This window comes from Hoplias malabaricus, chromosome 5 (assembly GCF_029633855.1).
Source record: "Hoplias malabaricus isolate fHopMal1 chromosome 5, fHopMal1.hap1, whole genome shotgun sequence".
NCBI classification, from domain to species: Eukaryota; Metazoa; Chordata; class Actinopteri; order Characiformes; family Erythrinidae; genus Hoplias; species Hoplias malabaricus.
In genome coordinates, this window is record NC_089804.1 from 32,821,014 (window position 1) to 32,846,379 (window position 25,366).

Below are 25,366 nucleotides of genomic sequence, written 5' to 3' on the forward strand. Positions count from 1 at the left end.
CCCCCTCCCCCTCCTGAGCTGTCGGAGTGTTTTCCAGAACCTCTTTGAGGCCACCCTGAAGTCATTCTCCATGGCCTCTCCAAACTCCTTCCATGCTCTGGATTTTGCTTCAGCAACTGCCACAGCTGCAGCCTTTTTTGCCTGCCGGTGCCCATCCACAGAATTGGAAGTTCCCCGAGCTAGCCAATCCCGAAAAGCCTCCTTCTTCCGCTTGACAGCTTCCCTCACCCCCGGTGTCCACCAACGGGTTCTTGGGTTGCCGCCATAACAGGCACCAACAAGCTTTTGACCACAGCTACATGCAGCCGCTTCCACGATGGAGGTCCGGAACAGTGTCCATTCAGACTCCATTCCCCCTACCTCCTCCGGAACATGTGAGAAGTTCTCTCGGAGGTGAGAGTTGAAATCCATCCGAACAGAGTCATCTGCCAGCTTTTCCCAGCACACCCTCACTATACGTTTGGGTTTACCAGGTCTGTCCGGCAGCTTTCCCCACCATAGGATCCAACTCACCACCAGATGGTGATCGGTTGACAGCTCAGCCCCTCTCTTTACCTGAGTGTCCAAAACATACGGCCTCAGGTCAGAAGACACAACCACAAAGTCGAACATTGACCTTTGGCTCAGAGTGCTCTGGTACCAAGTACACTTATGAACAATCTTATGTTTGAACATGGTGTTTGTTATGGACAAACCATTGCTAGCAGAGAAGTCCAACAACATCACACCACTCGGGTTTAGATCAGGCAGTCCGTTCCTCCCAATCACTCCTCTCCAGGTTTCCTAGTCATTGCCAACATGAGCATTGAAGTCCCCCAGCAAAACAATAGAGTCAGTGCATGGAATCCCCTCTAGAACTCCCCTCACTGCCTCCAAGAAGGCCGAATACTCTGAGCTGCTGTTCGGTGCATACGCACACACAACAGTCAAAGTTTTCCTCTCTGCAAGCCGGAGCCGCATTGAGGCGACCCTCTTGTTTACTGGGACAAACTCCAGCTGTACAGGCGCCAGCCGGGGACTTGTAAGTATCCCCACACTCGCCCGGCGCCTCTCACCTTGTGCAACTCCTGAGTAGGAGAGAGACCAACCCCTATCAAGGAGTTTGGTTCCAGAACCTACACTGTGTGTAGAAGTGAGCCCAACTATATCTAGCTGGTATCTCTCAACCTCACGCACCAGCTCTGGCTCTTTCCCCCCCAGTGAGGTTATGTTCCACGTACCAAGAACCAGTTTCCGCTGACAAGTTCCACGATGACAGGGGCCCCTTCGCCCCTGCTCTGTGCCCGATGGGCATTGCACCGCACCCCTACTCTGGATCTTGCGGGTGGTGAGCCCACATGATCCTCCCACGTTGCCATTTCGGGCTGAGCACGGCCAGGTTACGTGGGCTGCCCGGCCACTAGGCGCTCACCGTCGGACACTACCCCCAGGCCTGGTTCCAGGGGTAGGTCCTGGTAACCCTCTCCCGGGCAGGGTACACTGAATTTTAATGGGTGTACTCATAGGGATGATTTTGGATCATGTTTGTCTGGATCTTCACTCCAGACCTGTTCGCCATGGGAGACCCTACTGGGAGCTAACAGCTCCCGACGACATAGCCCTGGAGGTCATGAGACCACACAAGCCCTTCCGCCACGACAAGGCCCTGATCCAGGAAGGGTCTAACACAGGTAAGATAATCAAATGGCTTTGTCATGTTTTCATTATAACAGTTCACTTTGTAAGTGTTTTCCAGAGCAAAAAAAGTCAGATCATGGTGACACTACCTGAAAATGCTCAAGACATCACTATACACTATTAGCACATCCATTTGAAATCTACAGATAAGTTACACATTGCTGTATTTAGTGAGGTAAATGAATACAAGACACTCAATACGTTTCATATTTTTACTGCATATGCTCTTTGAAATTCTAATTGGTTCACAGCATTGTGCAAAATCAAAGTACAAACTTATTTACAACAAACATAAGAAACACCCTTTGGGTAGAGCTGTGTACAGCTGTAAACAATATTGCAGGACATATTGGAACTTAATTGGAACAATACACAACATACACAGTACTGTAAATCAATGGTCTGTCTGGCCACATATTTGCATTAACATCACTGTGAATATCTTCCCTGGCAATGCAGCAAGGAACATATCTCCTCGAGTGGCGAATCTACCCTCTGCAGGACTCTGCTGTGATGTCATCACATGCTGCATCCATGGCCACTAGCAGGACCATTTGGGTATGTGTATGACGGCCATATACCTTCCACCTCCAAGAAAAACAAAACCTCCTCTAGTGGATTAAGGAATGGGGGGTAGGGAGGGAGATATTCCACCATCATACTTTCATGTGCTGAAAACCACTGTCTGACCAAATCTGAGTGGTGAAAATGCACATTATCCTGTATTACAACATACTTGTTCCAATTAGACCTCTCTCATTCTCAGGGATTATGTCCCTGTAAAGAATGTCTAAAAAAGTCAGCAAATGTTGTATGGACCAAGACGGGGTATATGGGTGAGGACGCCATTTTCTAAGATGTCTGCACACTTTGTAATATTCCCTCCTCGTTGGCCTGGGACATCAATGGTTGCTCTCTGTCCAATGCAATTTCTTCCATGCCTTCTACTTTTTGCTAGATTGAAACCTGCCTCATCAAAGTATTTAAATGTTTGCAGTGGTTCCCTGGCCTCCAGCTCCAGTACATATTTTATACCAAAAGAGAGAGAGAGAGAGAAACTGCACTCTCCGAAAAAATGGTACAGCAGAGGTACAATATTGGTCACTAAAGGTACAAATTGTGTAAATGTGTTCAACAGTGTTTAAAAGTCCAGTTTTTGTTCCTTAAAGGTATTCTCTTCTCTGGAATGAGAGATAAATATTTGTAACCTTTCATTATAGAAATGTGTTGTATTAAAAAAAAACATAATATAAGTTTTGGAGATGAAATAGGGCATATGAAATCAACAAATTTTTATAATCTACAATTATAATAATTTAAGGTACAATTATGCTCCCTTGAGGGTACTAGGGTGACAAGACATCCTCTTTTACCCGGACATGTTCTCTTTTTTAGACTTGTCCGGGCGGAATTTCACAGACGTCCAGGAATTTGTTTTTCTAGAGTTTACATAGAATTTCGAGAAGCGTTTCGTTCACAAACTAGTCCCGCCCTCCCCTACTCCGTTTGGTTCGCTTGAGTGAGAAGGTGGAGTGGTGAAGTAGCCTAAAATCTTCGGATTGCACGGTCTGACTGTAGAGCTACCATTATTGGTCGATACTCTGTAAAAATTTAATTGGTCAGTCTGCACGTCAGTAGTCCTTGTTTACATCAGCTCATGTACCTACCCTCGAGCAGCAATGCCGAAATGTAAATGAATCTGGTCACCCTAGAGGGTACCACCACAGTGACAAGTTTTCTGACAGTGTATAACAACTTTTCTTGTGTAACATTTTGGACAACATATTACACAGTATGAACTGCCATGTAAGTGTATTGCATGGTATACAAAGTAACCAGTTTACAGCACTGCACATTAAAGAATGCATAGAACACAAATGTTTTACCTGTACATACTGGTGATGGATCTCCTTCACTCTGTCGCTGTTTCGTTCAAATGGCATATTGTACAATTGTTTCATGTGCATTTCATTTCTCCTGAGCATTCTGTCAGCTGTAGAGATTGAAACAGATTCAGTATTCCCAAATATATTGTCATTCTCTATAACAGAGCTTTGTATCTCTTTCAACCTAACTGCATTGTTTGCAGTCACCATTGCACAAATGGCTTTCTCTTGTTGCAGAGTAAGAAGTAGTCCTCTTCCACCTCTGTGAGGTTGTTTTCAATCCCATGTGGTGCAGAGTAAAATTACAGTAATGTACAGTAAACATGAGATATACTGATTTAAGGTTAGCTCCATGAAACCACCTGCTAAATGTAAAAGGCAAAAAGTGACAAGTTCTTGTCCCACTGTAAACTTCATGTATGACACAGTGACAGTAGTGCAGTACAGTCCCCTTCCTCCATGCATCCTCACCCTCTTCCATGATGCCGTCCTTCCATTTCTGTGTCAATGAATTGGTACACACTATGTTCTTGGTTCATATATGCTTGCCAGTTACAACTAATGCTTCAAACACTCCTCATCGGTGAAAGCTGAGGTTCACCTGAGAAGAACTGTTTAATTTGGGAGACATTTTCAGGAAAAAATGATAAAGAAATGTTTAAGATTTACTTGACTGATTTTGACAACTAGTTCAACATTTTTGAATGCAATGATTCAAACAATGAAATTAGGACTATTAGTGTCATAGGGAAAGACTATTCAGCATTCATTCAAGTTAATTTTGACTGACATGACACTAAATCTTGTGGAGGCTGAACTAACAGTTATGATCATTTTAATTCTGATCAGATAAATGCACCAAAGCAATTGAGAAAAAAAACTGTAATCTTTAAAGACTTTGACAGCGGCACGCCCTCTGCTGATGAGTTGGGCTCTTACAGTGTGCTCCCTCTGCTGGTTAGATGCGCTACTGCAGGGTCAGCTGGATGACGTCAGCGAGTAGTGTGAAGCTCATAGGAAGTGCATTAAGCAGAGATCTGCTCTTCCTTTATTGTTCTTGAAGGAGAAGAGAACCGTCTCCGGGTGACAGCATGAGGAGGTGACGTCACGCCTGAACAGGAAGATCTGTATGCGGTCCGTTCGGTAAGATCACACTGAACAGTGTGTGTGTGTGTGTGTGTGTGTGTGTGTGTTGTAATATTCCAGTACAAGTGGAGTTTAGTGGTAGTGTAGTTGTGTAGTATGTAGTTGACGTGTAGTTGTGTACACTGCAGAACTGTAGTAGCATGTTTATGTTATACTGTAGTTGTGTAGTAGTGTAGTAGCATGTTTATATTTTACTGTAGTTGTGTAATAATGTTCTTGTGTAGGGACAGCCCCTGTTTAAACTGATGCTCTCTGTTGTGAGTTAGAGAGCACAGGGTGATGTATTTGTGTAGTGGTGTATGAGTGTAATAGAAGCGTATTTGTGTGGTTGTGTATTAGTGTAGTAGGAACGTAGCTGTGTATTAGTGTAGTTGTGTATTTGTGCAGTAGTAGCGTAGCTATGTGGTTGTGTATTAGTGCAGTAGTAACATAGTTGTGAATTAATATAGTAGTGTAGTTGTGTATTAGCGCAGTAGTAACGTAGTTGTGTGGTTGTGTATTAGTGTAGTAGTAGCGTGGTTGTGTATTAGTGCTCTCTGCTGTGAGTTAGAGAGCACAAGGCGATGCAGGTGACTGTATTAAATGTGTCACTGTTGTCCATGAAGATAAACACTTTTCTAACAACATGAACCCTTTGAAGTCAGGGTGGAGGTACGATGTGAGGCAAGATGTGAGGGAGACAATATGTGAGGGAGCAAGATGTGAGGGAGACATGAGGAAGACGTGGGGGAGATCTGAGGTTGATCTCATGATCTTCTCTGGAGCCAGAGGCAGAGGAAATGAGAGTGAAGCTAAAATAATGTCTGCTGTTCACAGGCTGCTTTCATTTCTCCTGAAAAGAGGAAGCGGTTTATCAGTGAAACAGAGTGTAGCTGTGTGGAGCGGAACAGGACCAGGTCTGCAGGGTCCACTGTGTCAGAGGGTCCCCACCTGAGTCCACCGTGTTAACAGCGTCCTCACGTTCAAACATCCCGCCCTTTTTCAGTCTGACTGTTCAAGTGGAGTGTGTTCTCCCACAGTTCAAACACACATTGGTAGGCGGACGGACTGTGTGAAACTGTCCACAGGTGTGACTAGGTGAGTGTGAGAGTGACTGGGTGAGTGTGTTAGTGTCAGAAAAATAAAATGAATATTGTTCATTGTTCTCATGAATTGTAAGGGGTGTGTTGTTTGTCTCCCTGCAGGAGTGTGTGTGTGAGAGAGAAAGAGAGCGAGATGTGGTGGTTTCAGGAAGGTCTGTGTGTGTTACCCATGGCGTTGGTCGTGTGGACGGCGGCGACGTTTATCTTTGCTTACATCACAGCTGTCACACTGAGACATGTTGACCCTCTTGTACCCTACATCAGGTTAGTCATACACACTGACAGATACGATCAGACAGATACACACTGACAGATACGATCAGACATACACACTGACAGATACGAGCAGACAGATACACACTGACAGATACGATCAGATAGATACACACTGACAGGTACGATCAGACAGATACGATCAGACAGATACACATTGACAGATACACACTGACAGATATGATCAGACAGATACACACTGACAGATATGATCAGACAGATATGCACTGACAGATATGAACAGACAGATACACACTGACAGATACGACCAGACATACACACTGACAGATACGAGCAGACAGACACACACTGACAGATACGATCAGACAGATACACACTGACAGATATGATCAGACAGATATGCACTGACAGATATGAACAGACAGATACACACTGACAGATATGAACAGACAGATACACACTGACAGATACAATCAGACAGATACACACAGACAGATACAATCAGACAGATACAAGCAAACAGATACAAACAGACAGGTACACAGAGATTGGTAAGCACAGACAGGAAAACTGCAGTGTTATATAAGTTAGAGCACTGTAAGTGCAATTTACAATGTCCTGACTTGTGTGTGTGTGTGTGTGTGTGTGTGTGTGTTATTGCAGTGACACAGGGACGGTGGCCCCTGAGAGGTGTGTGTTCGGGATCATGATGGACGTGTCTGCATTTCTAGGTACAGGTTAACCCTCTTTAATAAACAGATTTTTGAGATGTTTGAGATAGTTGATATGTTTTATATATATTTTAGTTGTTTGAGATATTTCAGATGTTTAAAATGTTGGAGATATTTCAGATGTTTTAGATTCATTCATATTCATTCACGGCCTGTAAGCGCTTATCCAGTTCAGGGTCGCGGTGGGTTCGGAGCCTACCCAGAATCACTGGGCGCAAGGCAGGAACACACCCTGGAAGGGGCGCAAGTCTTTCACAGGGTGACACTCACTCACACACACACACACACACACACACACACACACTCACTCACACCTATGGATACTTTTGAGTCACCAGTTCACCTACCAACGTGTGTTTTTGGACCATGGGAGGAAATCAGAGCATGTGGAGGAAACCCACGTGGACACGGGGAGAACACACCAAACTCTCCACTGACAGCAGGTCTTGAACCCACAAACTCCAGGTCCCTGGAGCTGTGTGACATTGAAAAACACTGAAAATGCTCTATCAGGAGATGTGTACTCAGGTAACACATGGTGGCGCTGTGTGGAGTGTCTGATGTCTGTGATATTTCAGATGTTTCGAATGTTTGAGATGCCTGAGACATTTCAGATATTTTAGATGTTTCAGATGTTTGAGATTTTTTTTTAGAAGTTTTAGATGTTTCAGATGTTTCAGCTGTTTGTGATTTTTCAGATCAGTCCATTTTGAGATATTTCAGGTGTGTGATTTCTTTTAAGAACATGGAAAAAGCTCTATCAGGGGTAACGTAACACATGGTGACACTGTATTGCATGTCCAAGGTCTACTTCTAGCTCTCTAGTGATTATATAAATTGGACGATGATCAAATCTGTGTCTTCATAGCATCTCATCGCTTAGAACGTCTAGAAAATCATGTTTCTAAAAGTTCACTCAGTTACACAATCAGCTTAAAAACTCAGACACACTGTTTTCTGAGAGTTAAAGGGAGCTTTTACATACATAACCTTTTTAAAGAGATATATGCAACACTTTAAGGGAAGCACAATTCATGACCATATCCTGAAGAAAACACATGTGCATCAATGAAGGCATTGTTTCTGCAACATTTAAGGGCAATATTAAGAGGAAAATTATCACTTAAGGAGTTTGCAACCAAGGCCTGCCTACTCAACATTCCCCTCTTCTGATCCTGTGTTTTAAATTGAAATGTATGTATGTGTGTATTTTATTCAGGTATTGCCACCATGTATGTGCGGTATAAACAGGTCCAGGCCCTGGTGGTTCCGGAGCAGAAACGTTTGCTCCTGCTGAACCGTGTGGGACTTCTGCTCGGCTGCGCCAGCTCCTTCGGCATGTGCGTGGTCGCCAACTTCCAGGTAGAGAGCCATTTGACCGCGGCCAGGGTTCATGATGTCCATGTGATCCACACTGTGATTCTGACAGACTGTAATACTGTACAGGAGGAGTAGAGGGGGGGTAACTGACCCCTGCTCTGTTTGTATTTGTGCAGAAGACGGAGCTGTTCTATATCCACCTGCTGGGGGCGATATTGACCTTTGGCATGGGGGCTCTGTACGTCCTCACGCACACTGTGCTGTCCTTTCTGATGCAGCCACACACACATGGCAAGAACATCTTCTGCGTTCGGCTCTGTCTCTGTGTGTGGACCTTCAGCAGCATCATCAGCAGTATCCTCTCTCTTTCTCTCTCTCTCTCTCATGCACACACACACTACAGTCATATGTTCATACAGAAGTGTGTAGTGTGTTCATCTGTCAGTGCTGCAGTGTGTGTTGTTTCTGTGTTGATATGTGTGTGTAGCGTAGTTCTTCAAAAAGGACATTATTATGAAAATATCCCTCTTTTGGTGCATGCTCACATTAATGTGTGAATCTGGAGCCAGTTAACCCACACACTGTGAAACGAGACCCCAGTCAATTTTGTGCACTGCCGTCAGAAATCATGGGATAAAAAAAGATGTCATGAGCAGAGCAGAATCAGAACGACAAGTGCAAAGACTTTAGAATTGCCTCAGAGTTTGTCCAATCACAGCGCTGGACTAGAGCACAAAGACGAGGTTAAACACAGCAAAACAAACACAAAAGCACGGAGAAAATGAGAACAGAGAAGAAAGAACTGAGCAAAAACAGCTGAAAACCAAAGCTTCTGCTCCTTGTTCTACACTGCTGTGCACTCGGGGTCGGGGTGAACAGCGAGCGGCTCATTATCATTTAAAGGAATCGGCGCTAAAAGCAGGCATTCTTAACAGGGCTGTTTGGACAGGAGAACGCTGCTGTGGGGCTTGTTGGGTTTTGACCAAAGCAGGTCACATACATTTCATTAAGAACCAGAAACATGTTCCACTGTGGAGAAGGGGGTGGGTATCACCACTTTTAACAGCAGTGTAGTGTGTGTGTGTGTGTGTGTTTGTGGCGTTTTCTGTGTGTAGTGTAGTTCTTTAACAGCTCTGCAGTGTTTGTGTCCTCATTGATTGTGTACAGCAGTTTGCCTGGAGTGGACATCCCCAAGAAGTTGCACTGGGACCCCATGGATCCTGTGAGTGTTTAACTCTGTGCAAAAGTTTAGGCACCCATCACAATCACATTATTTTGGGGAAAAAAAAGATCTAAAGTGTCACCTAATCAAACAAGGCCTTATTTACACTGTGCTATTCCCCACTCTCCAGGGTTACGCAGCCCACATGGCCAGCACGGTGTCTGAGTGGTCCCTGGCCTTCTCCTTCATCAGCTTCTTCCTCACCTACATCAGAGACTTCAAAGTGAGATACTACACACTCACACACTATAGTTTATGGTGGGAGTACTGAATGTCTGAATGTTTCTCTTTGTAGAAGATTAACCTGAGAGCAGAGGCAGAGCTTCAGAGCCACACCCTGCATGACTCCACCCACTACAACAATGCCCACCAGCCAGGGGAGACATCACCACTGCTGGCAGGGTCCATCTAACAGAGAGACACACACACACCCCTTTGGTGGTAAATATGCACCTCCCAGCTCTGACTAGCAAGGGGTGTTTGTCTGTAAACCAGTACTAAACTGATCTGTCACTAATCAGGATTTCTCAATTTGTTCTGTTCCACAGCTCTAAATTTCTCCATCTTAACCACTAGATTGCGCTGTAGACCGAGTGGAGGACTGAGCTCCACAGCTGTTTGTCTACTGAGCTGTAATGATGAAATTGTGGGATTGATTCTCAGATCCAGATGTGTTAACTCACTGACCCTGATCTCCACCTCTGTATTTCTCCACAGGCAGCTTTTAGACACAAATATTTTAGAAACTCTCTCTCACAGCACTTATGTTTGAATAAACTGCAGCGTGTGGTGGAGGATTAAAGCAGCATACTGTTTCCATTAACATTTCAGATACGCTACAGAAGGGACCTGCTTCTATTCCACTGTTTTTGTGATGTCACAAGTATTGTGGCGTTAACACTCCCATAATGCCATGCAGGAGTAAGAGTAGCCCTGTGTAGCTGGAGGGTTAACTGGATTTGGTTATCAAATTTATGTTGTATTATTTTTCTTACGTTCTTTGGAATGTGTTCCTGCAGTCAGGTACTCACTGTAATGCTGAAAGCTGGGCAGTGAGGTTGGGGCTGTTGGAGGCAGGGATGGGAGGAAACTCCTTAAAGCTCATTTTAGAAGAGGAACCCTTTGTCTGAGAGGAACTCATCTCTGTAATGACTGTTGGTCTCAGGTGATTAATAAAAGTGGTTTGTGAGCAAAACCTGATGTTTTTGGCATTTTCCCCTAGTATAGCGTTTGAGCGCTGCAATATTTTTATACATATTCAGCTTACAGCAGTTAAGCCCCACCTGCTCACACTGATGTTATAAGGAGTGTTTCTGCTGCCATTTTTGTCTAAAAAGGGGGAGGGGGGTACTGTGTATAAATTGAGTTATATTTTCTACAAACTTCATACAAACAGCTCAATAAACTGTACTAGATCAGTATTTAGCGGATCAGTGTAAACAGAAGGAATTTTAATGAAGATACATCTCTGGTTTTGTTGTAAACAAGGATCTGATTTTTAGCTCGGTTTCAGATCTGAACAAATAATCAAACATCCTTTATTTTAGTCATACTTTATTCCTTCATGAAACATAAAGTGCATTTCAGTCAGCTGTAACTGACTCACTCTCCTCTGGGACTGAGGAAATATTTCACATTAAAATCCTCTATGATTTTGTATCAGTTTATAATTAAAGTTGTTCAGATCTGTCAGAAATAAATGCTTCTATAAAACACAGCATCGTCTGTTTATCCTCACATCTCTCTCTGTCTCTAACACACACACACACAGTTAATCAAAAGATCCCACCAACACCCAGGCTTCAGACAATGACCCCCTTCCTCCATCCACTCTTCCCTCGCTCCTTCTTCCTCCGCTCCTGAAACTCCACCACTTTTCTGTGGAAGAAACCTGAAGGAATACAGACAGCTTAGGCATTTTTAGCTCTGCCCAGAGGCCCACAGCCCCACCCCCTAGGACAGAGCGTTTTACAGTTCATGTTTAACTGTCCCTGAATTAATCACTTTAAGCTTTACAGCGCAGGTCTTCCACATGGGAAAGGCCATTAAAGGATTGTGTATTTAAAATGCTTTTAAAGAGTGCTTGCAAATGTTTTATAAAGAGAGTAAGCATGAATTTTTTAAAAGAGTGTTTTTAAGTGTGTTTGAGAAATGTTTACTTGTGTTGCAGACCTTCACGGTTGGGCTGTTTTTCCTCCTCCTGAATAAACAGGTCAAACATCTGTGTCTGTACAAACTGTTTTACGAAATTTCTGCTGCTCTTCGGTTCCACTGCCTTCAGGAAACTTTTCTTCTGGAACGTCCCGGATGATTTTCCAGATTTTTTAATGTGATCCGCAAAGTGGCCCACAGTTTTCACAAAGAATGTTAGGAACGCCTCAGAGATCACTTTGTTTAGCTCCTCAGTGTCTGACACACAGAAAGAGAGAGATAATTTAAAATACACTTTTCTTTCTCATTTTTGCTAGAAGAGGTATTTGTGCTTACTGTTTGACAGACACCTAACGTTGAAACACGCATGCATGAGTAGGAACTGCTAATTGAGTGTTACTCAAAATAAACAAGACTGAATTTATTTTTACAGCACAGTTTTATCAGTCGGACCCTTACAGAAATGTAAGTCAGTAATAAATATCTAGTTCCCAGTGAAGCCCTGTTCCTTTATCAAGTGTAGATTACTTGGTTGATAAAATGTAAGGTTGTAAAAATGTTCAAAAACTTGATTTGTTATCTTGTTGCTTTCTGGTAACAAGTTGCTTTAATGTCATCACAACACAGTGCTTCAATTTTGTAGCTCTGTATGAACAGAAAATAACAGGCTTTCCATGATACATACACTGTCAGCAACTGAAAAGATGAACTATTTTTATACTTTGTTATTACTGTAAACAGAGACATTGATATGAAACACCAAAGCTTCTCCAGACCTTCCAATGACAAGGGTATGTATTTTGGGCTTTCCTGTTTTTGAAATGCCTGAAAAACATCTGTGACTGGCTATATGGCTAATGGTGGTCTGGCTAAACTAGGCTTGCCTAGTTTCTCTTTGCTCTTGTTTATTTTAGCCAGTAAACTCCTTATTGAATATCACTGAAATATCTGCTACACTCAGTGACACATGGGTCAGTGAGCAAGTCTGTCAGTGTGTGGGTGTGTACTCACTAGCGTTGTGTTTCCTCCTACACAGCTCCTGTAGCAGTTCCTCCTGTAGTTTTGCCGTGATCAGGGTGTCCTCATCACCGATCTGTGGTGAAAACAGCACCAGTGTTAATCACTAAACTCTGTCTAGAGAAGGTCCTGTTTGGCCCGGTGCAGGTTACTATGCAGAGTCACCATGCTTTTCAGCTTCAATCCTCTCTGAGGGTGAACTGTGGGCGATCCAGACCTTGTCAGAGCGTTCGACCCACAGATCTGGGTTATTTGACCAGTGCAATCAATGTGTCTGTTGAGCTGGGACAAGCTGCTGGACTCAGTACAGTACCCATCTTTACTGACCCAAGCCCAAGCATTGAACTGACGTCACTGATGAGACAAACACACAGCCACAGATAGATAGATCTATCTATCGTTACACTTATATAGCGCCTTTCTAGATACCCAAGGACGCTTTACAATCCACACTCAACACTCCAATCCACACACACTGGCAAGAAGCCGCAGCCAAACACGTACAGCGTACTCTCGACCAGGAACGCTCGTCCACCTGGAGGACTGCATCGGGCACTAGGATTTCACCCAGGACAGAGTGCCAATCCATATCTGGGCACACACACATTCACTCACACAGCAGGACAGTTATTAGACAGAAGCCAATTCACCTACCCTCCATGGTTGTTTTTTTTTTTTTTTTTTTTTGGACTGTGGGAGGAAACCGGAGACCCCGGAGGAAACCCACGCCGACATGAGGAGAACATGGAAACTCCACCCAGATGGGACTTGAACCCAAGATCCCAGCGCTGGGAGGCGAACGTGCTAACCACTAAGCCACCGTGCCGCCCGATGGATCATTACCAAGGGTAAGGGAGGGGTGGGGAAATGTTGTCAAGATGTTTGTTAAGTTCCTGACCATTTTCCACAGCAAAATCCTCTTGTACCCCCCCACAGGATGACCACAGGACCCCTGTACTGTGTGAATCTGTACAAATTGTGAGAAGGGGAGACACCACCGACACAGCGACTCCAGATAAACCACAGTTGAGCCCTGAACACACCGCACCTACACTCACTAAACCACTGTCTGAGCACTGAGAAGCATTCAGGCCCTGAACACTGGTGTGTGTGCGTGTGTGTGAGTGAGACTCACTTTGCTGATGAACTTGCTTCCTGTTGGTGCTGCGAGATCCACAATCAAAAGCTGTGGAACAAAACAGTGTGAACACACGTGACAGCAGATATACAAACACACTTTGTTTCCCCCTTCCTCTCGCTCACTCACATCAGAGTGGTCAATGATGAGGTTCTGCAGGGTTCTCTGGATGCCGAGGAGATACGGGGTCGGTGCTAGATAAACCTCTAGGAGAACACGGGGAACGATGGAGATGAAGGTGTGCTGCCACAAGAATGGGTACAATAGAGCAGCTACAGCATGAAGAACCTGAGAGAGAGTACTACACACACACACACATAGCTCTTTACACAACACAGGCTGATCAGCTTTTTCCTAGCAAGAGTTCTGGCTGGGGTGTTAACCTGAGCTCCTCTGCAATGAAGATGATTCGTCGCTCCAGAACTGTAGCAGCAAATACCTGCAGCACCTCCTCATCTGTCAAACACCGGAACAACGTTCTAAAGTCCACGTGTTCCAGCCACGAGTCCAGAGGTCGAGTCAGACTGATAATCTACAGCACAGAGAGAGAGATCCAGATGTTAATCTGTGGCATGTAGTTTCTGATCTCTGGCCACATTTCAAGGCCTCACAACAACTGCCACCGTTTTGTAAGATTATTTAATGATGGTGATATGTCTGAGGGGTTTGTGTGTGTGTCAGACCTCAGTGCCGGACTCTGGGATGAAGCTCTTGATTTTGACTGTGTTCCCGGGCGTAGGGAAAGCTGCCTCCCTCAGGCTCTGCATGAATGGGTAAATCATCGCCATGGACTTCTTCCTCCTCTTCTCCACCTCATCAAAGATCTGCACAGGAACACCAACATCAAAAACACAGCAACAAATACTCAGCAAACAACAAAATCAAACAAATATCACAACATCAAACATACATCCAAGCGGAGGGGGTTTATCTGGAGTGTGTTCCCTCTTTACTTTTTGATCAACACATAGGTAGTATCACTAGGACAGCTTTTTTACATCTTCGCAATATTGCTAAGATTAGAAATGCCTTATCCCTTCAGGACGCAGAAACATTAGTACATGCCTTTATTACTTCAAGGCTTGACTACTGTAACGCACTACTGTCAGGATGCACCAGTAGCAATTTAAGGAAACTTCAACTAGTTCAAAATGCTGCAGCCAGGGTCCTCACTAAAACTAGAAAATGTGAACATATTATCCCAGTTCTATCATCACTTCATTGGCTGCCTGTTAAATACCGCATTGACTACAAAATTTTGTTATTAACATATAAAGCTCTACATGGGCTTGCTCCTGAATATCTTCAAGATACAATTTCCTATTATGAGCCTCCACGTTCACTCAGATCACAGAATACTGGATTTTTAATTGTTCCCAGAATTCAGAAGGCCTCAGCTGGGGGAAGAGCCTTTTCTTATAAAGCCCCCAAACTCTGGAATGATCTTCCAGAAAATGTTCGGGACTCAGACACAGTCGCAATCTTCAAATTTAGGCTAAAAACTCATTTGTTTAGTTTATCTTTTGGTAGCTAATGCTCCCCCATAGATAAAGGCGGCAGATCCAGGGGGTGCATGGACACAGGGAATTATAGTAAATTGAGATGCTGGTGCTGTCGTCCTGCCGCTTCTCGCGATCACTCAGGTTTGTTGACGGTGGAGCGGAGGGATGCCAGTGTTTCAGGATGCTCCCGTGTCTGTGTGTCCTTCTGGTTCTCTCCTTTTAGTTAAAGCTGTCATAGTCAGATCTGCCGGAGTCATTAGCCACACTCTGGAAATTTTCATATTTTCTACTTTACAAACACAAAACAGTTCAAAACTAATTCCATCCCTTTACATCTTTCTGAGTAAACAACTGCGCACCTGTCTGTCTGGACACTGATGGATGACTGTCGAGATCCTCCTCCACGCTTCAGACCAGCTGCCCACGCTCCAGCAACCACCAAGTGCCTTGAAGCTGTCCCTACACCGAAGTTCTCATGGACTACTAACTATTATCACCAGTAGATTGACCAGAGGAGAATGGGTCACCCCTTGTGAGCCTTGGTTCCTCCCAAGGTTTCTTCCTCAGCTGGGGGAGTTTTTCCTTGCCACTGTCGCCCCTGGCTTGCTCACTTGAGGGTTTTACATTTGTTTTTACATTTCATGTCAAATCTTTGTCTTACTGGAATTCTGTGAAGCTGCTTTGTGACAACATCAGTTGTGAAAAGCGCTATATAAATAAATTTGATTTGATTGATGATATGGAATATGAGAGTGTGCGTATGGAGTGTGTGTTTCCGGTGCTGTTAGGCGCAACACCATGCAAGTTGGTTAGAGCCATGACTCTTGGTTACGTTTATCAACTGTTCACAAGTTCAGCAGGATGGCTCTGAACTCGGCAACCTTTACACAGTATTATATCTCACTCTGGTCTGACTCCACGGTAGTGTCATGACTAACAATTTATCTTTGCCGCTGTATTCAGCCACAGCGACACTCCCTCGTGATGATGTATTCGTGGATCCCCCCTAAATGTGCAGAAACACTGGCAGGTTCACTGGAAAGAACCAAGGTTCCAAACATCAGAAACAGAACCAGTTCAAGAACCAGAGTTCTTTTGGTGGAAAAGCTCAATCAGAGATACAATGGAAAATGGAGAGTCAGGTAAGTAACAATGCTAGTTCATGTTTCTTTTTGTGCCATGACAGAGAATTGGAGGCAATGTGTGCAAAAGTGTGCAAAAGGCAACAGTGTGCCAAAGTTGAGTGACAACGACAAATCAGTGTTTTGACTGGTTAAAGAAACCTCACAATCTGATTGGTGCAGCTAAAGCTTTCCTAATGGTCCATCAGTTGGCTGTCAAAACAGGGCCAAAAATCAGCAGCTGCAAAAAGAGATTCACACAAGCAGCAGAGAAGGTGAAAGTGTGGATTTATTCCACCACACTGAAAAACTCCCACTTTCATATTTGGAACCTTAAAAATGTTTGCTCTAGCACATTTTAAGCCATTTGGGAAGGTACTGATTCACACATTCACAACATATGATTTACAAATGCAAATCTTTTCTACACATTTAAAAATTATTAGTAGTAATTATATTACAAATATTTCTCCACATTTGTTAATTTAAATTATTATTGTTGTTGTTTCAAATTTGAGCATTCCAATACATTTGTGGATTTGAATTTTACATGCATGTACTTCCGTTAAAGCTGTGACTATTGTTTTACAAGCTCAAAATCTTTTTGACTCACTTTTGACGCCATAGTGTGGGTCCATGTACATTTTATTAGTTTGATTCTTAGACTGAATGTAGAATGGAGAAACAAAATTTAAAAAAAAAAGCTTGTTTATTCATTTTCCATTTGAACACATGAAGACAGAAAAGAGAATTCAGTCTATGTTTTTGTTTTCTCGTTTCTGTCATCATTATTTTGATTTTGAAGTGTGGGCAGGCTTAATTATAAATCATGATAAGATAATTATATAACTATTTATATACTTATATTTATATTATAACAAGTGTCCCCATTGGCTGCTAGACCTGTCCATTAAAAACCATGCATCTCCCATTCTTCCAGTCCTGTCCAAGTGTCTGCGCTAAAGTTAACAACTGATCTCACATTTACTGACATGAAATATTAAAGCAGTGTGGCTATAATTAATCTCAGGATTAAATGTGCTGATCTGGATCAAGTTTAGTAATGATAGGCTGCTTTTGCTAAAACATGAATTCATAGCAGCAGTGTTGTAGAATACGCTGCAGGCTGTGGTCACACGGAAGTGGACGTGGCTCGTTGGAATCCACTAAAAGAAGTCCGTGTTTGTCAATATTTGCTGTCTATGATAAACACAAGTCCATTTCACATATGAAACTTTTGGACATGCTCCCAATAGATATTTTTACATTTCTGAGCTGTAATGGGTATAAACTGCGTTATTTGTGGTTTATTTTTACTGTTACCAGCAGAGAAATACTGCCTTTTCCTGTTCCTGAAAAGTTAGCTTTTTAGAGATACATGTTTTTAAGACAGCAACAATATACTGTTTTACTTGTTCTAATATTTAATTGCATTCCTAGACTGACAGCTCACTAGCTATTGTACTTGTGTGGCACTAGCATTAGCCTAACTGCTTAATCATCACTTAAAAGTGTATTTACAAATGCTATAAAATACACTACTACAAAAAAATAATAATAATATTCATCAAAAGGCTGTCTAATCAACAAACTACTGAAACAGGCGAGGAGATCCGAAGGGTAAGTGTTGATATGCGCTACACAGAAGTAAACAGACATGCAGTTCAGAAAGCGAATATACATCATAGTACATTGTGCAAGTGGTCCACACAGCACAGTGATGTCTAAGAGTTTGGGACTTTTATTTTAACTGTGGAGAGGCACCAAGGAACAGATCATCGTTCAGACCGACAAATGAAGTAAAAGTAGTGCTTTAAGCCTGCCCACACTTCCTAATCAAAATAATAAACCGTATATTAGTTTTGGAGACAGAAATGAGAAAACAAAAAGACAGACTGAATACTTGTTTCTGTCTTTGTGTGTTTAAATGGAAAATTAATAATCATTTTTTCCATTTCTCTCATTCTAAGAATCTAAGTCTAAGAATCAAACTAATAAAAAGTACACAAACTGTGTGTGTGTAGTGTAATTATTTCATGCTTGGAAAAGCTAAAGAGCAAAAGATGTTTGGGAGAGAGAGAGAGATAACAGAAGAGAAACAGAAAAATTGAGAGAGAGGAAAAAAAAGAGAAAGAGAGAAATGAGGGGGAAGTTGAGGTTCATCATCAGTGTGAGTGTTTCCAAAGAAAATGCTGCATTTTAGGAAGATGAAGAACTCGCTGTTTGACCATCACCAATAGCCCAGAAGGCCCCCCACAGCCCCCCAACTACTGCCTCAGAGAGCCCACCCACAGCCCACTAGAGCCCCTCAGAGCTTACTAGTGCCCCACACAGCCAACTATTGTCCCCCAGAGCCCACTGTGAGGAGCTGTGTACTGTACCTTGGAGAAGAGGCCAAAGCAAGCAAGTCTACTGATGATGCAGTAGGCCTCTGGGGGGCGTGCTCCTTTGCCATCAGGCTGAAAGGAAGAAATGAGTTGAGAAAAGCTCCACCCACCGACATCAGAGTAAACAATGGCAGCCGCAGAAGTGCATTCTCACCAGCAGACGGCGACAGTAACCGTTCCTCCGGCTCCCGTCCACCTCCGTCAGGACGAATGAGAATGTCTCACTGCCAGGGGGCACAAACAAAGTCAGCACTCTGAGGTGTGTGTTTGTGTGTGTGTGTGTGTGTGTGTTACCTGCGGTACTCTGTGAGGGGGGCCCAGTTGACACCCTCAGGGAAACAGAAGAGTGTGATGACCCTCTCCTCCTCCTCCCACTGGGACCTGCTGGTGCCTTTGGGGAACTGGTAACTGATTTGAGGCTCATAGCCTTCACCGCTGCTCCTCTTCCTCAGACTCACCACCAGCAGGCGCTCAAAAAAGAAGGTCTGTCCAGGTGAGGCTGCCCTATCCAGGTAAGCAGTGGATCTGGGCTGGGGGGCCGGCAGGTCCTTCTTCTCAGCTTCTGTATCATAAACACACCAGGAAACTTATTAATAAAGTCTGTGGAGATTATGCCCACTGAGGACTTGTGTGTGTGAAGTCCTTACAGCAGGAATCAATGGGAATGATGTTCCCCTAGGAACAGAATATAGATCTGTTCGTGACCCTGGGCAGTGTGTTGTGTGTCCTTTGTTTACGGTTAGTATTTACAGAAAAAACCCTGGCATTTAATCCATACCACAGTGGTCTCTGAGCTGAGGACCTGAGAATCCACATGATGAGAAGAAGCGCAGTGTCATGCTGTAATCTCTGAGCAAACATCCGGTGAAAAACAGAGGTCATTATTCAAATGTAGACAATACCCTCTTTATAAAGCAGCACACACAGAGCTCTAACACCACAGCTTAAGAGCAGAGCAGGAACCACAAAAATGAAAACAATGCAGCCTTTGTGTTTGCTTGTGTGTGTGTGCTCATATCTATAAAGATCCATGTGTGTGTGTGTGTGTGTGTACATCGCACAGGAACAGCCTCTGTCTTGTGTGTTTGTTAGTTCCTTAAATGACTGCATTGTTACATACAGTTCAAGTGTGTGTGTGTGCGAGAGAGAGAGAGTGAGTGAGAAGAGACCCATGAAGAGAGGCAGGTTTAAATGGTCCTGGACCACTGGTCACTGCAGGAAAGGTGAGGTTGAGACAGGTTGAGTGTGCAGCAACCTGGGAAAAGTATTCTGCGGTGTTATAAACGTCCAAATTATGAACTGCCTCATGAACCACAACGTCCTGAGCAAATCTCAAATTGGCTTTTTATCTAAACAATGCACATCAGACCATATCTATTCTCTACATTCTTTAATTAGCAAAAATATCACCAGTAACCAAAGGAAGCATTCACATGCTTTGTAGATTTTCATAAAGCTTTTGATTCAATATGACACAAAGGGTTACTCTACAAATTTCCCCAAACTCCGAAAATATTTGACATAATAAATTTACTTTATTTAAACAGCAAATGTCAATAAGAATGGGCCAATCCAGAACAGAGTTCTTTCAGCAGGGCCACTGAGTGAGACAGGGGTGCAGTTTAAGTCCCACTCTTTTTAACATCTATATAAATGATTTGGCAACAGCTCTGGAGCAGTCAGACGTCCCCGGCCTGACTTTACACCACTCTGCTCTACACTGACGACCTGGTCCTCATGTCCACCTCAGAGCAGGGTTTACAGAAGAGTCTGTCCGTGGTGCACCAATTCTGCCAGAGCTGGAGTCTCACAGTGAACCTCAATAAAACCAGAGTCCTGATTTTCCAGAAAAAGTCCAGATCTCAGGAAAACAGATACCAGTTCTTATGGAGGACAAACCCTAAACCAGAGCACAAGCTTCACATACCTGGGCATTTAAATCAGCTCCTCGGGGAGCACCAAAGCTGTATCTGTATTTAAAAAACTGTGTAATATCCCTAAATGTATCTAAATGTAAAATATTTGGGTTTAATATTATTAATTTTCTGTTTTTGTTACAATTCATGTTTTTTGTTTGTTTGCTTTTTGTTGTTTTTATTTTTGTTTTTTTACTTTAAAAAAAAAAAAAAAAAAAAAAAAAAAAAAAAAAAAAATAGTACTCTTTTCTGTAATTACTTTGGCAAAAATTGGAAATTTCAATGAATGCCAATAAAGCTAAACTAAACTGAAAACCAGAGAGAGAAACTTACTGTCTCTGTGCAGTTTCTCCTGCAGAGACGAAAACATGGAACCAATCTTCTTCATTCGGCCATGATTTACATCTGTCTGAGCAGACATCATCCTAGAGAGAGAGACACAGAAAAATATAGCGAGATCATGAATGGAGGGGATGAAGGTGGTGTTACTGTATTTTGCAAGTCCAATAACACTCCATACCCCTGCCAAAATCACTGTAAGATGACTGTAAACATACACATGTCCTTTTGTTGTAAGACAGAACAGTTGAGGCCCTAAGTGAACTTCACATGTACCTTCATCCTCTGCCCTTCCTGAGCGGGTTCCCCTAAAGACACTCTTCTGGGAATGGGAGGACTTTATGGGAAACATGTTTATGTCTGACTGTACTCTGGAAACGTCTGGAATTCTTTAGAGCCAGGTTTGTATTTTGGAAACTCTCCTGTTTTCCATCCGGATGTCACACTGATCTCTCCATCGGCTGAGTGAAAGTGAAAGTGCGAGAATGGAGGAAATCCCAAGGGCAGGGGTCAGGGCTGAAGGTGTTTGAAATCATCTGGAAGTTCCCTCATGCATTCTTCCCTGTTTCCCGTAAAGAGGGAGCAACATCCATAAATCAGCAGTTACTCAAACTCTGAGCACACAGCAGCACCACAACATGGCCCTGAGCATAGAGCAACTGTACACTGTAAGCAACATTCAAACAACATCATGTAAACAACACAATAGACAAACAACATTTACACAACAGGCAAACAGGAGCTTAAAGGGTAGTCACCAGGGGGTCACCAGGGTTCGCTCAGGTCTGAAGGTCAGCGCTGAATAGACAGGGGGTTCTTATTCTTTAAAGATCAACACCTACCAATTATATAATATATATATATATATATATATATATATATATAGATATATTGGGCTGAAGTTCCTCTGGGATGAGATGGAGTGGTGTGTGAGATCCAGAACTAATCCCCAACACCAGCCCCTGAACCTCACCAATGATTATGAGGCTGAATACCATCAGATCCTCACAGCTATGTTCCAGAGTCTAGTGTAGAGTATTCATTACACAGCTGGAACACACATTGCACAGCTGGAAAACTAACTAACTATTGTCTTCTGCCTTGCCTAACCTTTATAGCCAAAGGCCAAGTCCACCCAAAATGCACCACTCCAAACTAAAACTGAAACCCTGCTGTGGTCATTTCTATACTCACAAAACAAACCTCTTTTCAAATAATCTGTTTTAATGAAGTAAATCAGCATTAAATCAACTTTCACCTCAAATCCAAGGGTAAAAGGTGGTCAGTGCTGTATTTATAGCTAAAAGCCCCTAAACATGGACCTCTTTATTGAATGCTAATTTCACATTCCTCCTCTTCCTAAAGGTCAGTTAGAAATAATAGACCCAGGCCAGTGTGGGAAAATCGGGACAGGAGATATTCACTGAATCATATCCAGATTTCAACACATTCTGAGCTGATTTCTAAACTTTCTGCTGATGGCTGGAGAAAGAGTAGGATATATATATATATATATATATATATAATCCAAATAAGCATAAATACTTATCTTTAAAAATCCACATTACTTACATTCACGTTCAGCTCCCCGCTGCAGCTTCACTTCTCACGCCTGTCTCTAATCGTTTGTTCTTCAGCACAGCTGATATCAACTGTGCCCTGCCCCTAAACCTACAGCTAACCACGCCCATTCCCCAAATTAACACTCTGGGCTGCATGCATAAGCCCCTCCCCCTTTCAGCCCCACGTGTTTGATCCTCGCTGATGAATTTGCTGTGAGCAAAACAAGGGAAAGTCCAACTATTCAAATGACCCCTTTACACTCAGAAACAGGTATTTTATAACTCCTTGGACGGCCCCTTAATATATCTCTAATTTAAGTGAAACGTATATACTTATTTATTTAAAGAATAATTTACTGACTGACAGCTTAGTGTTTGTTTTACTGAAGTGTTAAAATCACATAGAGAACAGCGCCCTCTGCTTCTCTCTCTCTCTCTCTCTCTCTCTCTCTCTCTCTCTCTCTCTCTCTCTCTCTCTCTCTCTCTCTCTCTGTCTATCTCTCCTTCCAAAGCAGGATTTCTCCCTTAACCAGGTAGCTTAAGTCCGAGGTCAGGTTTAACATTAAGAGAAGTTTGGGTTTAAGTTATCTGACTAACCCTGTTCCTGACAGTGGGAGCTTTCACACTCTTCCACAGTAAATATCAACAGAAGTTTATCACTACACAAATCATGTAAAAGTCAGTTTGAAGCATTGTCTCGGACTCAGAGATGCTCTGTTTTCTCCAGCACTAACTCTCAGGAAACTCTTATCGGGACGGCCTCCATGGCAACAGTTTCAGCATCACTTCACAGTGAAGTAAAATAAAAGTACACAACAAACAACAACAAAGTAACAACAACATATAACAGCCGCTCAGCACACTCCCTCTCACTGGACATCTGTAATATCGACTTCCTAGGCCTCAAAACCCACCTGTTTGGGACATCATACAATCTTTAGCCTGTTTCCTTGATTTTATGTTATTCTTTAATTTGCTTACCTGTTTTTATTGTTTCTATGTTGCCTATGTTGATGACTTTGAGAGTCCTGAAAAGCGTCTATAAATAAAATTTATTATTCATCCATCCATTATCTGTAACCGCTTATCCAATTTAGGGTCGCGGGGGGTCCAGAGCCTACCTGGAATCATCGGGCGCAAGGCGGGAATACACCCTGGAGGGGACGCCAGTCCTTCACAGGGCAACACAGACACACACACATTCACAATGTATTATCATCATCATTATTATTATTTGCTCTTGTATGTTTGATCATGTAGCAAATGTTTATATTTCATCTGTTTCCCTTTCTATAAATCCCTTTTTATAAATTCTTTTCCTCGAGTAGTATTTGCTGCTTGCCAGGCTGCCTCTGTAAATAAGAATATGTTCTTAATGATGTGCCTGGTTAAATCAAGGTTAAAATATAATTTTAAAAATGATGTCTCTAACGGCATAAAGTCTGCATTAAGTCTGGGAGAGATGTTGAAGGTTTTTGTGTTCACACACACACACACACGCGCGCGCGCGCGCGCACACACACACACACACACACACAGCTCCTCTAACAGTGAACAGATCATAGTAGTGATCTAATGTGACCTTCCAAGACCAAAGCTGACCTAGGCCGACACCTTCAGTCTGGTGTTTCCAGTGGAGACAGCTCCTCACACTTTCCTGCTATTTCCAGAAGAATATCACGCTGTGCTCCTGCATGTGCTTCTTCCCCTTCCCCCTTAAATAACCTGCCCCTCAGGGACACCCAGGCCCCCACCTGCCTTCAACACACCTGAGACAGGTGAGCAACAACTCTTCTCTCAGGTGTGTTTAGAGAAACAGGATAAAAATATCCCAGCCTGTACAAGTAGCTGAGCTCTAGCCCCATGACACCACACCCCGAGCCCATGCCAAACTTGAACACATATAAACTCTGCTAAGCTGTGCTGATGGGGCAGCCCCAACACACACACACAAACAAACACAAACACAGTCCCCACTACCCTGATCTGACATCTTTATGAGTTACTCATAAAGTTTTTCTTGTTATTCACACTAATGTATTACAGAAAATCCTGAACCACGACTCTCTCTCTCTTTCTCTCTCTCTCTCTCTCACTCTCTCTCTCTCTCTCACACTCACTCTCTCTCTTACAATCTAATGAACGCAGACTGAAAGCTACAGCAGTTTGATTGTGCTGCTTCCAGTGTCTCCAAACTGAGATCCACAAAGAACAGAACCGACTGGATCACAGTGGGAGACACTAAACAGGACAAGAGAAGCTCTGTGTTTCTGCAGCTGTGTCTCAATTCAAGGACGTATTTGAAGACCCCTGGGAACCCATTTTGAAATTTTGTGGGGGATTATTTTTGTTGTTGTATAATTCTAAACTTGGTGTTATGTAAAACGTTTAGCAAAGTTTAGATAAAAAACAAAAAGCAGAAATATGATAAATCTCTCCTCAAAAATTACCCGCTGTCCTCTCAATGTAGAATGAGCCACCCTAATAGTTGATAATGCTTATGTCACTATTGCCCTGACCAATCACAATGCTACCATAGCCACGCCTCCTCTCTGAGTTGAAGAGCCTGGTGAGCTAAAGCTTAGGAGCCCTTAGTAAACAGGTTAGCTATCCACTATGGGGAGGGAGTGAAAGACATAAAAAGACCAAAAAAACTTGAGGTTTGCTTTTCCAGGAGGAACTGTGAGAGGTTGCACCGCTGAACCCCCCCGTATTTTAGTAATTTTGAGTAGGGATTTATCATATTTTTGTTTTGTGTTTTATATTTATTATTTCATCAAATCATTACTGATACAAATATTAAGAAGGAAAATGTACTTGTTTCCTTTGTTTAAGGAGCAATGAGCAGTTTATTAAACTGTAGGAAAATGTCATATTTATCTATGAATGAACCCTTTTAAGCCGAACACATAGCGAAAATATTTCTGTAAAAAAT

The 25,366-nt window shown here is 42.9% G+C and overlaps 2 protein-coding genes across 5 annotated transcripts; one reads left to right on the top strand and one right to left on the bottom strand.

The window, feature by feature from the left end:
• The first annotated feature begins 4,578 nt into the window (after nt 1-4,578).
• On the top strand, nt 4,579-10,595 carry dram2b (DNA-damage regulated autophagy modulator 2b). Of its 2 annotated transcripts, XM_066671292.1 has the most exons (10): nt 4,617-4,706; nt 5,526-5,786; nt 5,894-6,055; nt 6,689-6,756; nt 7,976-8,118; nt 8,253-8,430; nt 9,216-9,298; nt 9,429-9,521; nt 9,594-9,739; nt 9,847-10,595. In XM_066671292.1, the coding sequence occupies exons 3-9, from the start codon at nt 5,925-5,927 to the stop codon at nt 9,708-9,710; spliced, it is 813 nt and encodes a 270-aa protein (XP_066527389.1). In that variant the 5' UTR covers nt 4,617-4,706; nt 5,526-5,786; nt 5,894-5,924; the 3' UTR covers nt 9,711-9,739; nt 9,847-10,595. The 2 variants fall into 2 exon arrangements, with proteins under 2 accessions (XP_066527388.1, XP_066527389.1); XM_066671291.1 differs by lacking the exon at nt 5,526-5,786 and having other exon boundaries at nt 4,579-4,706.
• Nucleotides 10,553-22,523, bottom strand: dennd2db (DENN/MADD domain containing 2Db). Of its 3 annotated transcripts, XM_066671289.1 has the most exons (13): nt 22,442-22,501; nt 21,146-21,431; nt 20,864-20,955; nt 18,909-19,176; nt 18,769-18,838; nt 18,609-18,686; nt 14,288-14,428; nt 13,988-14,136; nt 13,734-13,905; nt 13,602-13,652; nt 12,461-12,542; nt 11,458-11,707; nt 10,553-11,189 (listed from the first exon to the last, which is right to left on the bottom strand). In XM_066671289.1, exons 3-13 carry the CDS (start codon nt 20,952-20,954, stop codon nt 11,051-11,053), a joined length of 1,491 nt encoding a protein of 496 aa, XP_066527386.1. In that variant the 5' UTR covers nt 20,955; nt 21,146-21,431; nt 22,442-22,501; the 3' UTR covers nt 10,553-11,050. The 3 variants fall into 3 exon arrangements, with proteins under 3 accessions (XP_066527386.1, XP_066527387.1, XP_066527385.1); XM_066671290.1 differs by lacking the exon at nt 21,146-21,431 and having other exon boundaries at nt 11,471-11,707; nt 22,442-22,523; XM_066671288.1 differs by lacking the exon at nt 21,146-21,431 and having other exon boundaries at nt 22,442-22,523.
• Between the last annotated feature and the right edge of the window lie 2,843 nt (nt 22,524-25,366).